General features: G+C 40.9%; 1 protein-coding gene across 2 annotated transcripts in view; it reads right to left on the reverse strand.

Moving 5' to 3' along the window:
* The window catches only part of LOC126475434 (protein turtle homolog A), a 94,118-nt gene that overhangs the window by 20,121 nt on the left and 58,633 nt on the right, over window positions 1–15,364 (reverse strand). The window contains exon 5 of one of the 2 annotated variants that reach the window (XM_050103298.1): window positions 807–950. In XM_050103298.1, coding sequence (XP_049959255.1) covers window positions 807–950 — 144 coding nt within the window. Of the gene's footprint in view, window positions 1–806; window positions 969–15,364 lie in introns of both variants that reach the window. The other variant, XM_050103289.1, reaches the window with a different exon arrangement.

Below are 15,364 nucleotides of genomic sequence, written 5' to 3' on the forward strand. Positions count from 1 at the left end.
GAGTAGTTATTCTTACTTGTGGGCAACATTTACTGAGTAAGTTATAGAGGCTATCAATAAACATATCAAAGATAGGGCCAATGTTGTCACAGTTACTCTGAATTCCCCTCTCAACCTCGGATAACCCATACTTCAAGTGCATAATGTAATCTGCTTTTAATGTTCTGAACTTCTTAATATAGGAGGGTTGCTGTACACTATAATTAACACTTTCACTAGTCATCCATAAGCCTAGAAGAACCGACAGCACAGGATCTACTACAACACACTGTAATTCAGTTTCTTCTGGGTTGGAAATTATATTGTCCAAGAATACATTCATGTTTAGTTAGATGTTCATGTGACACACATAATGAGTCATATAAAATGAACTGTGTAGTTGACACAATAATTTGGATGATTATATATAGACTGTTGATAGACATTTGTAAAAGAAGTTAACAGACAAAGCTATGAATGAAAAATGAAGCTGATTATAAATTCAGAAGTATGCCTGTTCAACAGTGAAGTAGGCCCGTAAACCTCAAGAAAATGATAAACTACGGTGCTGTAAAAGAGTTGGAAATAAACAAATTGTGACCAAAGAATAATGTCAAGTACAGCTGATACACAAAATAACTTTAATACAGCCATGCTTATGATATGTTGGTTATGATTCTAACAGTATTCTTATTTTTTACATATCTGGCAATCATTATTATTTACTAGTCATTCACTTTCAAAAGCTGCATGCAGAGTTAACAGACAAAGTTAGTACATGTTGCTAAAAACTAATACTGTTGTTCCAGTTACAGAATGGTACTTACTAGATGGAATGTGACATTCCTTGTACAGCAGGTAACAAGTGCCAATAGCAAGCATCAGCAGTGTTCCCATGACGACAGCAACAGCTGCAACCCATACACGGGTGTCAAAGTTCTCAGCTCCCTCCAGCAGATGTCTGGCTAACTCTGCAGCAAACATGATAACTACAAAGATAAGCAATCATAAAGAAATTTCCTAGTCTTACAGAGCTTGCGATTTTTCAAGTACCACAGTGTTGTTAATGAAATAAGCAAGTGATTTTTATCTTACTAAGCATTATGAAAATTACATCTTGTTTTAATACATGACTCTCAGTTTAACTGTCCATGAAAGATAATCAAATTACATAAAGTTACTTCAGTGGATATGCCTTTCATGACACATATGGCAAAAACATTATAGCTTATAGAAAAGTATTGTGGCAGCTTTTGCACCCAACAAATGAAGTCTTGCATTACAGCCTCAAAGTCTTCAAAGTGCTGCCCAATCGGAGCATTTTTAGGGGATCTAAACAGATGTACACCACTGGAGGTGAAGTCAGGGCTATAAAGTAGATATTCCAAGCATTCCCTATGAAATATCTGAAATAACATGTGTTTATTTTGTGTGAAAGCAGGCATTGTCATTTAGAAGAATCACACCCATTGCCTGGAGCCCATGTCATTTTACACATATAACTAGTTGAAGTACCTACAGATCATTCAGTAAGCTGTGGCATTAATAGTCTGATTATGAGGCTGGAATTTCAACAATATGTATGTTCCAAAAACATAGTCACCCTAACCTTGCAAGACTCATGGAAGTGCTTTATACATACAAGTGCATGTGTGTGTGCATCCTATAATGAACCCTGTTAGAAAATCATCACATTCTTCAGTTTAATGCAAGAGGTGCTGTGTGGATAGACCTACTCTGTTCCATTTATGAGATGGAGTCAACCATTGTGGGTCCAACATACATGAGCTACAACCTTCTAGAAACATACAACCATAAAATTTAAAATAATATGCAGTTCAATATTACAGCATTTGTGACATATAAGGACCCGGCTCCATATATGTAAGACAAAGCATTATGACATCCGGCAAGAACTGGTCATGTTGACAGGCTGTTCATCAATTTCATACGCAGACAACTGATTGAAATTTCTCTCACCTTTACAATGTATGCAATTTCTTGAAGACATGTTTGTGATGGAGGAGGAAGGATAACTAGATCAATTTTCCATCTAATATCGCATTACAGTGTGCTGTGATTTACATAGATTCTAATTCTATTCATGTGCATCTCCTGCACTAGTTATACGAATTACGTATTGGTTTGACGTCATAAGCACGTGACTGCGTGAGAGATCACACTCTAAGTTTTCATATATTTTTAGGTTTCAGATACATATTTTAATGGTTTTTGTGATAATATTTGCTATATAAGTGACTTATTAGTGGTTTCTTCATTCACCTCTGCCTTTCTTGTGTTGTGACCTGATATTTATGAGTGTTTTGTATCGAGCAACTTAACCTCTTACCTGTGTTTACATTCCACACTGACCAGTTGCAGCTGTAGCGGCGCATCGAAAGCTAAGTACTAATTAATTGTTTGTGTATAGTGGTTTATTCAGGAACTTTAGTAGTCTCCAACAGGTGTTCTTGGTGTTTTCTGGTGAAATAATTTCAGAAGAAATTTTTGGGAACTGTTTTCAGTTTCATTACTGTGTCATTAGACATTTGATTTTCTTTCTGTGTTAGTCTTTTGTTATATTCTCATTTGCTGTTGATTAATACTGTTAATAATAGTAGTTACTTCCCTTGTAGAGTAAGTTTGTGATTTTTGTAGTCAGTTTTTTTAACATCTTCTTATTGCACTAGTGGAACTTAGATAAAGTAGTTTTCTTGTTTCAATAACTGTAAAATTTTACCATGAGTAAGAAGTGTGGGCTTTGCCGTAGGTTCGAGAGTAGTGGAGTGCGGTGTGAGACTTGTTCAAAGTATTTTCACTGGGGGGAATGCAGTGGGGAAGCCAGTGGGCATTCTGGTGAGATCCTCTCCTGGAACTGCAGATTATGTAGCAAGAGTAAATTGATAGAGGAGCAGGAGCGTAAGATCTGTGTCCTTCAGGTGCAGTTGAGAAACACGCAGGATGCGCTAGATAGGATGAGGAGGGAGAAGGGGGTTGGGAAATGAGAGCTGGCTGTTGGCAAGAGATCTGCTAGGAGAAGGAGATTTTCAGATAGTTTTACTATTGGTGTTTGCAATAGATATGATCAACTGTCAGAGTCTAGTGGAGAGGAATCTCTAGTAGCTGTAGATGTAGGAAGTATGCAGCAGACCTCAGCAGTTACGGTGACTAGGACAGTTGCAAAGTCTAAGAGAAAGAAGAAGGTTCTGCTATTAGGTAGTTCTCATGGTAGAGGTGTAGGCCAGCAGTTGCAGGAAGTGTTGGGGAATGAGCACCAGGTCACCAGCATTGTGAAGCCTAATGCAGAATTGGCTCAGGTGACTGTTAACATAGGGGGGTTATGTAGGGATTTTGCTAAAGAGGATCAGGTAGTGATTGTGGGTGGGGCTGGTAATAGTATTGATAGGGATGGGGAGTATGACATAGATGGTGACCTGGAAATAATAGCCACTCAGACTGGCAACACGAATGTGCATTTCGTGGAACTGTTTCAGCGTCACGATCGGCCTCATCTTAATACAGCCGTCAAGCGTAATAACATGAGACTTGGGGGTGCGCTGATGACAGAAGGCATGAGTCACATTTCAGTGGTGTCGGTGGAGTCTATCACCAGGACGGGTTTCACTAGACATGGCCTGCACCTCAACAGGCATGGAAAAGGGGAGTTGGCGAAGCACTCATGGGAAATTCTTGTACTAGTGGGTGTTAGAGCTGCACCTTTTTTAGATTGAAGTCAGTTGATAGGTATTCCTGCTTAAGGGGAGTCTCTCTAACAAAGAAACCACTTTCGACAAAGCTTAGGTATCCGAGTAATGAGGGAATTAGTATATTTCATCAAAATATACAAGGTATTAGAGATGAAATTATTGGTATATCTGAACACTTCTTAAATAAGTAGGTAATTCAGAGGCTTCCTTTACCAGGATACAGGTTGGCTGGCAGCTTCTCTAGGAGCTCTTTGCGGTGTGGGGGAGTAGCCATATATGTGAAAAATGGTATCCCATTTGAGTCAATTGATGTTTGAAAGTACTGCACTGAAAAGGTGTTTGAATGTTGTGCAGGTGTGGTTAAATTTAGTGGAGTTAGACTTCTAACTGTTGTTATTTATAGATCCCCAGACTCCGATTTCACAACATTTTTGCTAACGCTACAGGAGGTTCTTGGTTCACTTTATAGGAAATACAAAAAGTTAGTTATATGTGATGACTTCAATATTAATTGTATAAGTGATTGTGCAAGGAAAAGGATGCTGGTAGACCTCCTTAATTCATATAATCTTATGCAAACCGTATTCTTTCGAACGAGAGTGTATGGGAACAGTAGAACAACCATAAACAACATTTTTGTTCATTCCTCATTACTAGAAGGGCATTCTGTTAGCAAAAAAGTGAATGGCCTTTCAGATCATGATGCACAAGTTTTAACTCTAAAATATTTTTGTGCTGCAAGACACGTTAAATATAGTTATCAACTTTTTAGGAAAGCTGATCCAGTTGCTGTAGAGACCTTTGTAAACCTTATCAAGGAACAAGAGTGGCAAGATGTTTATAGTGCTGATACAGTAGACGATAAATATAATGCTTTCCTCAAGACTTTTCTCGTGCTTTTTGAAAGTTGCTTTCCATTAGAACGTTCAAAACAGGGTACTAGCACAAACAGACAGCCTGGGTGGCTGACTAGAGGGATAAAAATATCCTGTAGAACAAAGTGGAAATTATATCAAAACGTTAGAAACAGTCAAAATCTAAATGCAACAGCCCATTACAAACAGTATTGTAAGGTGCTTAAAAAAGTTATTAGGAAGGCAAAAAGTATGTGGTATGCAGACAGAATAGCTAAGTCTCAGGATAAAATTAAAACCATATGGTCAGTCGTAAAGGAAGTGGCAGGTCTGCAGAGACAGGTCGAGGATATAGAATCAGTGTGTAGTGGGAATGTCCGTTTTACCGATAAGTCGCATATATGTACAGTATTTAATAATCACTTTCTGAATATAGCAGGTGAACTAAATAGAAACCTAGTCCCAACAGGGAATCATATAGCGCTCACAGAAAAAAGTGTTCCGAGACTGTTACCTGAAATGCTCCTCCATGATACTGACAAGAGGGAGATTGAGTTAATAATTAAATCACTAAAGGCCAAGAACTCTCATGGATATGACGGGGTATCTAGCAGAATACTGAAGCATTGTTCTATGTATGTCAGCCCAGTACTTAGCCATATCTGTAACTTTTCCTTTAGGAGTGGTCAGTTTCCTGACCGATTAAAGTACTCCGTAGTGAAGCCACTTATTTACAGTTTGGTTTTAGAAATGGTTTAACAACTGAAAATGTTATATTCTCTTTTCTCTGTGAGGTGGACAGATTAAATAAAAGGTTGCGAATGCTAGGTGTTTTCTTTGATTAGACGAAGGCTTTTGACTGAGTTGAGCACAAAATATTACTGCAGAAGTTGGACCATTATGGAGTAAGAGGAGTAGCTTACAATTGGTTTGCCCCTTACTTTAAGAATAGAAAGCAGAAGGTAATTCTCCGCAATATTGAGAGTGGTAGTGATGTTCAGTCCTAATGGAGCACTGTTAAGTGGGGCTTTCCCCAAGGGTCGGTGCTGGGGCCACTTCTGTTTCTTATTTACATAAATTATATGCCTTCTAGTATTACAGGTGATTCAAAAATATTTCTGTTTGCTGATGACACCAGCTTGGTAATGAAGGATCTTGTGTGTACTATTGAAACATTATCAAATAATATAGTTCATGAAATCAGTTCATGGCTTGTGGAAAATAATTTGATGCTAAATCACAGTAAGACTCAGTTTTTACAGTTTCTAACTCACAATTCAGCAAGAACTGATATTTTGATCAGACAGAATGGGCATATTATCAGTGAGACGGAACAGTTCAAGTTCCTAGGCATTCTGATAGATAGTAAGCTGTTGTGGAAAGCCGATGTTCAGGATCTTGTTCAGAAACTAAATGCTGCTTTATTTACCATTAGAACAGTATCTGAAATAAGTGACAGTTCAACACAAAAAGTAGTCTACTTCGCATATGTCATATGGTATTATTTTTTGGGGTAATTCTTCTGATTCAAAAAGGGTATTTTTGGCTCAAAAACGGGCTGTTCGAGCTATATGTGGTGTAAGTTGGAGAACCTCTTGTCGATCCCTATTTAACAGTCTGGGAATTCTGACATTGCCCTCATAGTATATATTTTCTTTAATGTCATTTGTTGTTAGCAATATTAGCTTATTCCCAAGAGTTAGCATCTTTCATTCAGTTAATACTAGGCAGAAATCAAATTTGCATGTGGAATGCACTTCCTTGACTCTTGTGCAGAAAGGAGTGCACTATTCTGCTGCATCCATTTTCAATAAGCTACCACAAGAACTCAAAAATCTTAGCAGTAGCCCAAACGCTTTAAAGTCTAAACTAAAGAGTTTCCTCTTGGCTCACTCCACCTATTCTGTCGAGGAGCTCTTGGAAGAGCTGAAAAATTAAGCAAATTCCAGTGTTAAATTGTTGATTTTCTTTATTTAAACTTACGAGTTGTCGCCTGAATATGTTTCTTGTATTTCATTTTATCTGTTTCTACTATCGTATTATAATTTCATGTATTGACTCATTCCATGACCATGGAGTCTTCTCCTTAATTTGGTCCCACAGAACAATAAATAAATAAATAAAACAATGTCAGAATTCTGCATAGTGTTAACACATTTAATGGAAAATGGCCACAATTTGGGAGTGTCTATACACTGGGTCACCACTGATTCAAAAGGTGTTCTATGAAATGGTTGGTATAAGCTTTTCCAGCAGCCTTAAGTGCTCTTTGTGATGTAGCTTGGTAGATTGTGTGGGGACTCATTTTCTTGCTCTTCAGTTCACAGTTAGACTATAGTACAAATGGTCCAACCTACATAGATCATCATCAGTGCCAAATGCATTGCACATCTACCATAAAATAACCAAATAGTGTTGTTAGTTGCAAAAGAAAAAAGTGGAGAAATAAAATTTGTGAGTTGCAGAAAAATACAGTATGAAGCTGGAGTGACGCAACATGATATGACATTAGCTAGGGTCTAGTTGTTGTAGGTGACACTACTGATGTGGCCCCTAGGAACAGAACTATAGTGGAAGAAGGAAGTAACTTTGGATATTAATATCCTATTGACAATGGAATCACTAGAGAGACAGTGCAAAAGCTCATATTGTGGAAGAACAGATAAGACAATCAACCATTTCATTTCCACAGGAACCATCTCAAAATCTGCCATACATGATTTGCGAAAACATTGGAAAACATAAATTTTGATAGCCCCAATTCTCCCAAATGTAAATCCAGTGTCTTAAATGAGTCACTCATTTGGAAGAACTATAGGATAAGCACAAGGACAAATTGAAGTGAATTAAATGGAGACAGATGCATCCCAGATGAAAATGTGCATGTACAACAAACAATATACAATGTACAAACAAATGTACAGCAAACAATGACAAAAGTTTATAAAGTCAAATGAAATAGAAGGGAAGAATGACAGAATTAGCCACGATAATGTGTGTAGCAGTCCTGTTCTGCAAGTGTCAGTTCCTGAGTGAACAAAGATGAGAGTGTTGTTCAAGAAGTTCAGTCCAGGACTATGGAGTGCTTTCTTCTGGTTTTTTAATAATCCTAAAGCTACAATGCAACACTGAACATCCTGAACAACTTGCTAAACAACTTTTGTCATAATATGTCCATTATTCTGGATGACCACAGGTGGCTCATTCATAACATGCAACGAACGAACTAACTAACTAACTAACTAACTAACAAGGGCTGGTAAGTGCTCGACTCAGGCACGCTGTCAGTTGCAGGGTCAGAATTTGTATCAACTACTGAAGTAATGTGCACACACTTGAAAGCTGTGTGCATTAGCAGTGTGTTGTTATCCGTGAGAGTGCACCACGAAAGAGCAATAGTGTGAACTTCCGATAGAGCCCGCCATGGGCGAGTGCCTATTTAACATTCTCATGCTACGCTTGCGGAGTTCTTATGTTATTACTGCTTGCATACATTTGCCTTATCTTATTGTGTTCAGTGTATATTATGGTGACTGGTGTACATACCACAGTCTAATAAAGTTGTACTAACATTCTTGGTTTTGTTGTGTGTCCAAGTTATAACGCAAGTGACGACGAGTGTGGGATTCTTCTCCATGCGGTTTTCAGTCTCTGCTTCATCCTCTGTTGCATCTAAGATGTCTGATGGCGCTCCTGATGAGATTTTATGCCAGCTGGTTGATAAGCAAGGGGTTCTTACTGTGACATTGTAGCACCTCAGTCAATAGCTGGAGGCGTTTACCACACCACAACACAACCTAACCCAGGTATCACAAACAATTGCCCTTGCTTTGGCCAGTTCGGGTCTGTCTCAATCTACATCACCTGTTGCATCACCCCTTGCACCTCCTGTTTTACCTGTTGCTACCCTGTTGTTTATCCCTTGTTTCTGGCTTACGATGAGTCTGTCGAAGAATGGGAAGCCTCCGAAAAATTGTTGCAGCAGCATTTTCAAGCATCTGGATGGACTGATGTCACTTTACGCCGAGCTTTCTTTTTGTTTTGGTTATCGCCTCACATGTGTCAACTTCTCTGCCAAATGGGCCCCCCTGCAGAATACATCTTCACTCTCTTTTGATAATCTGTGACGCCTTCTTTGAAATACTACTGTAAACGGATGCCTGTCCAGGTTGAGTTCTATCAGTGTCACAAGAAACCGAAACATTCCTATAAGACTTGGGCAGCTGAGCTTCACGATTTAAGCCATTGCCGTCACTTTTGTCACTGATATACATAAGGAGTCGTATGCCGCCCAAATGATTTGTGTTGGTTGCCCCCCCCCCCCCTCCCCACCCCCCCACCCCCAGCGTCATTGCCAGACATTCACTTCTGCCCCACGGCTAAACATGTGAATGCTGATGTGCTCTGGCATTTTCCGGCTGGCGGCTGGTCTGCACACTTTTTGATCAAGAGGAGTCACTCTGTTTCCACGTCGATGAATGAGCTCAAAAAACCGTCAACCATTTCCCAATCACTAGCACTTGGGTTGCACAGGCTCGTGCTACTGATCTAATTTTATGAAAAGTGATACACTGCATATAACATGGCTGGCCTGAGGCACCTCCATTGCAGTCACCCGACCCCCTCCGTAACTACTGTGTGTTTTGGCATCGTTTCTCTGTACTCAATGGTGTTCTGCTCCTTGATGTGGACTATTCAGCTCCTCGCATAGTGGTTCCCTCAGCTCTCTGTTTGGAGATCTTACAATTGCTGCTCACTGATCATTGGGGGTGGGGGGTTCACGCACAAGTTGTTTGCCTGCCATCGTATTTTATGGCCTGGTTTGGATGGTGATATCACTAGTTTGATTACAGCATGCTCTCAATGCACATTGCAGCACACTACCCTGTGGGCAACATTGTCTCCGTGACTGCAACCTCCACAGCAGTGGGACCGTCTCCACATTGGTTTCACTGGTCCTCTCCTTAATGCATACTGTTTAATAGAAACTGATGCATTCTCTAAGTTCCCATATGTTGTTCATTTCCCCGTCAGCTTCAGCCTCTGCCACCATGACAGTTTCGTCAAAAATATTTTCCAACCGAGGACTTAAAGCAATGTTGTTCTCTGATAATGGCCCTTAGCTTGTGTCCCAGGATTTTGCTGCCTCTGGCAATGCCCATGGGATTTACCACATCTTTGACCCGCCCTATCAGCTGCAGTCCAACAGTGACATCAAAAGGTTAGTTAGAACGCTCAAAATTCAAATAAAAAAGTATGTGACTCTGTCCCGGTTTAACATTGCCTTGGATCAATTTCTGTCTTCCCATTGGTTCACACCATTCGACGACAACAGCCATACTAAACTGCTGCATGGGTTCAACCCCAAATGCTCCTGCACTTCTTGCAGCCTGGCCAGATATGCCACCCGTGCAACTATCGTCCAGTTTCCAGCCTAGTGTGGCTGTCTGGGCACGTGGGTTTGGTTGTCATCCAAAATGGCTTCTCGCCATCATCTCCTGATGCCAGAGTCACTGTCTCTGTGACATCTGTACAAAGGAGGGCCTCTGTGCATGTCATTATGACCAGTTGCACGTGCGTGTGGATGACCAGACAACCTCGGCCAGGACACTGACATCACCACGCCAGTCTGTGCCGCTTGGTAGATCACCTGATGTGACTCAGTCCCTGGCACAACAAACGAAGGGCCCCTGTCAGCGGTGGACGAACCTGGCATAGCTTCTTCTGCAACCCTACCAGCGCCCGTCCGCATCGGAGCAGTCTCCTCTGCCTCAACCACCAACTGTAGTGGCACCACCACCACCACCACCACCACCACCACCACCACCACCACGCCTTGAACCTGATGTGGACATGGAGCTCATGCCAACGTCATCCATCCTACCATACAGGTTGACACGAGAAGGCAGACTTTGATGCTCCCCGCACCCCAAGCACTGCCAACCATACATTCCAGTATAACACCTCATCTCAGTCAGTGCCTCGCGGGGAAAGACACCACGGGCATCTCACAAATCTGGCCTGTTCCCCAAGGGAAGAGGAACAAAGCAATGTGTTCACACTTGAAAGCCACATGCATTAGCAGTGTGTTGTCATCCATGAGAGTGCACCATGAAAGAGCAATACTGTGAACATCCGATAGAGACCACCACAGGTGAGTGCCTACTTAAACCCTGTGCGCTACACTCGCATAGTTATCACGTTATTAGTGCTTGTATACATTTGCTTTATCTTATTGTGTTTAGTGAATGTTATGGCGATTGGCGTACATGCCGCAGTCTAATAAAGTTGTACTAAAACTCTTGGTTGTGTTGGATGTCCAGATCACAAAAGTATATCTTAAGTTGAAGACATGACATTAGTCTAAATGTGTCCTATGAACAGTACCATTACAATATTTTATACAATACATAACATTTCCTCCCCTTTTTACAGCTACATCATTTTTCCGTGCATCTGTGTTAATGTCATTTCTCATGTGCATAAAAACTCCCACGCTGAATGAATGACTTACCAGGTACAGGTATTAATTTGGGTTTTGTCTGTACATCAACGAATTTTATTAGGCTTGACTGATTAAATCAATCCCTCCTAAACATAATCATGGCTGGGTTTTGCATTGAGATAGGCACATAACCAGGTACACAGTTTATCTAGGTTGGATGTTTAATCAGACTTACTAGCTTCCAGTGCATACTTAAAACCTTGGGCATCTTGATCAGCTTGAGAATTTGAATTGGGGTGATAAGGTGCAATCCATTTCTAGCACATATCTTACACTTTAGTCCCTTCTGATTTCATTGCTGCTGTTACAATTTCTGTAATTCCATCTTTAATATATATTAAAAATAATTATGCAGGCTAGTTTATTAGTGTAGCCCACACTATCTGTTCCTTGAACCATCTTTTTATTCACAACATGGTACAAAGATAGAAGCATGCCTTTCTTTGAACAAAACAAGTCAAGGTACTCATTACACTGCCTCTTTAAGAACATGTGGCACATTATTTGGCCACTGATTATATCTGATACCATTACCTGTTGGCTCTGTCTTAGATTCTTCGGCCAACATTTGTTTAACGATTTTCCTGATGTTTCGCCAGTAAGAGTTGTTGGCATTGCCAGTGGCACACTGGAGTTGAGCTCAGGGTTAAAAATTGTATGTATCTTTTGTGCCAACTTCTGAGGGCTTTCCCAAGGCCATTACTGCTGTGGTTTTCCCCTTGTTAACTACAATGGTTGGTTGCTGTAAGCACAGGAATCAAGGATCCGTTTATGTTGTGGTTTTCTTCTTTCTTGATGAAGCTATTGTCATTTTTGAAGATATCTATGGCTTCCCTGGGCAAGAGGGCATAATATCTCTTCTCCACAGTGAGAACCTTTGAGTCGGTGAATTTTATGATGTGGTTTATCTCATACAATGCCTGCCCTGCAGTGACCAATTTTTCTACCTACGAGGTGCATTCAAGTTCTAAGGCCTCCGATTTGTTTTCTAATTAACTACTCACCCGAAATCGATGAAACTGGCGTTACTTCTTGACGTAATCGCCCTGCAGACGTACACATTTTTCACAACGCTGACGCCATGATTCCATGGCAGCAGTGAAGGCTTCTTTAGGAGTCTGTTTTGAGCACTGGAAAAGCACTGAGGCAATAGCAGCATGGCTGGTGAATGTGCGGCCACGGAGAGTGTCTTTCATTGTTGGAAAAAGCCAAAAGTCACTAGGAGCCAGGTCAGGTGAGTAGGGAGCATGAGGAATCACTTCAAAGTTGTTATCACGAAGAAACTGTTGCGTAACGTTAGCTCGATGTGCGGGTGCGTTGTCTTGGTGAAACAGCACACGCACAGCCCTTCTCAGACGTTTTTGTTGCAGTGCAGGAAGGAATTTGTTCTTCAAAACATTTTCGTAGGATGCACCTGTTACCGTAGTGCCCTTTGGAACACAATGGGTAAGGATTACGCCCTCGCTGTCCCAGAACATGGACACCATCATTTTTTCAGCACTGGCGGTTACCTGAAATTTTTTTGGTGGCGGTGAATCTGTGTGCTTCCATTGAGCTGACTGGCGCTTTGTTTCTGGATTGAAAAATGGCATCCATGTCTCATCCATTGTCACAACCGACGAAAAGAAAGCCCCATTCATGCTGTCGTTGCGTGTCAACATTGCTTGGCAACATGCCACACGGGCAGCCATGTGGTCGTCCGTCAGCATTCGTGGCACCCACCTGGATGACACTTTTCGCATTTTCAGGTCATCATGCAGGATTGTGTGCACAGAACCCACAGAAGTGCTAACTCTGGAGGCGATCTGTTCAACAGTCATTCGGCGATCCCCCAAAACAATTCTCTCCACTTTTTCGATCATGTCGTCAGACCAGCTTGTGCAAGCCCGAGGTTGTTTCGGTTTGTTGTCACACGATGTTCTGCCTTCATTAAACTGTCGCACCCACGAACGCACTTTCGACACATCCATAACTCCATCACCACATGTCTCCTTCAACTGTCGATGAATTTCAATTGGTTTCACACCACGGAAATTCAGAAAACGAATGATTGCACACTGTTGAAGTAAGGAAAACGTCACCATTTTAAGTATTTAAAACAGTTCTCATTCTCGCCGCTGGCGGTAAAATTCCATCTGCCGTACGGTGCTGCCATCTCTGGGATGTATTGACAATGAATGCGGCCTCATTTTAAAACAATGCGCATGTTTCTATCTCTTTCCAGTCTGGAGAAAAAAAAAATCAGAGGCCTTAGAACTTGAATCCACCTCGTATTCCAACTTACAGTATCATTTACATTTGGCGATCCTGGTATTGATGGATTGTCCAACCGTTTCCACCATGGGCTTTTCTACATTTACACACTAAGCAGCATATTCCCACACACTGCAATTGGGTTCCTTTTGTCCTTTGCCAATCTGAGACATTTTCTGATCACCTTGATCAGTTTGTAAATAGTCTTTAAACTATGTTTGCACAATATATGGATGATTCTGCTTATCACCCTGGGGACGTATGGGAGAAATGCCATGCCTGATAATTCTTCTGGTATTGATGGATTGTCCAACCGTTCCACCATGGGCTTTTCTACATTTACACACTAAGCAGCATATTCCCACACACTGCAATTGGGTTCCTTTTGTCCTTTGCCAATCTGAGACATTTTCTGATCACCTTGATCAGTTGGTAAATAGTCTTTAAACCATGTTTGCGCAATATATGGATGATTCTGCTTATCACCCTGGGGACGTATGGGAGAAATGCCATGCCTGATAATTCTTCTTCTAAGCTGTCATTTCACTGAGTGATAGGTTTTGTAACATTTCTTATGCAATTATTGTAGCACTGACTGCTCTTTAGAATACATTCCAGGTGTTGCGTCTTGGGTCCAAGTTGCTTCAGTTCACATATTCATCTTGTGTGCATTAATCATTCCTCTTTTCTGCCTCAGATGATTTGAAAGGTTTGTGCAGATATCAGTTGGTAAGTGCCTATTTAGATACAAGCTGTTTCCTAGGTTCTTACCATTCCTCATAACCAGCATACCTAAAAAGGGTAACTGTTGTTCTTTTGCTACCCCCAGTGTAAATTTTATGTACCTGGTGTTGCCGACACACCCACAACACACGTTAGATTTATGGAGTGACAAGTCTGGCGCCAGTCTTTTGAAATGCCTATGCCTAAAATAAATAAATAAATAAATAAATAAAAGGACAAACCTACTAGACTAAGTGAACTATCAGTGGTGACACCTTCAACCTGTTTATAGAAATCATCTTTCCGCGTGGTGATCTCCTGTGCAAAAAGGGAACCAATAAACTCCAGAGTCAGTGAGTGGCTCTTTGAAAAAAAAAAAAAAAAAAAAACAACCACAACCTGCAATGTCAAAACTGACCAGGGTTTTTCAGTTTCTTCAGCTTCTCAATGAAAAGTCCCAAGCCCTTCATGTATGTGTCTTTCCCACATGTGGCTGAAGAAGAGAGGTCTTCTGTTTCAATAGTTCGTACGTTGGTGAGTCAGGAGTGCTCGAAAAGGTCAAGCATAGATTTGATGCAGCAGGTCGCATGGAATATGAATTGGTTAATCACAGCATCCTCTCTCTCTAGGCAGATGCACAGAGGAACCTGCTCAACACAGAAGTCCTATCATCTTGGCTGTAATGTGATGTACCATTAAGGTCAACTGTAAGTGTTCCAAGCTCATTGACATATATACTGGCGAAAAGTTGCCCCTCTGTTTCAGCCACATATGAGAAAGTCCAACACATACATAAAAGACTAGAGGCATTTCACTGAGAAGCTGAAGAAACTAGAACTTGGAAAAAGAATCTCACTAACTGTAGTGGATGAAATGCCCACGGACTGCTCATGGGAAATGGTACTACAGAGGCAGGCAGTCATGATCCATTTCGGGTTTCACTGGATCAGATAGTAGTCCTAACTATTAAGAATGCACACAAAGCAATAACAATCTGAATGAAAAGTACACCTACGCATTCAGGTAACTCACAAAAATTCCATTAGGCAAGCTGCAATTCCTCATCCTGTATTATAGTCTAATGCGACCAGCAGTTTTCCTGTTGTTAATTTCATAACATCACTCTTAGCAAAGACACCTGAAAATGTCACCACATATGTGCACAATATGTGCGATGTTGGGCAAATGTGTTCTCAGTCTGATAGGATACTGTTGTATATTGCATGTCTAAAATTAACAGGAGACACAATATCTTATGTACATTCCATACAATCACTGTGCAAAGCCAGCAGCTTTGATGTACTGGCCATAGGGTTAACTGAATGATATATCAACAAAGCTGT

This window comes from Schistocerca serialis, chromosome 1 (assembly GCF_023864345.2).
Source record: "Schistocerca serialis cubense isolate TAMUIC-IGC-003099 chromosome 1, iqSchSeri2.2, whole genome shotgun sequence".
NCBI classification, from domain to species: domain Eukaryota; kingdom Metazoa; phylum Arthropoda; class Insecta; order Orthoptera; family Acrididae; genus Schistocerca; species Schistocerca serialis.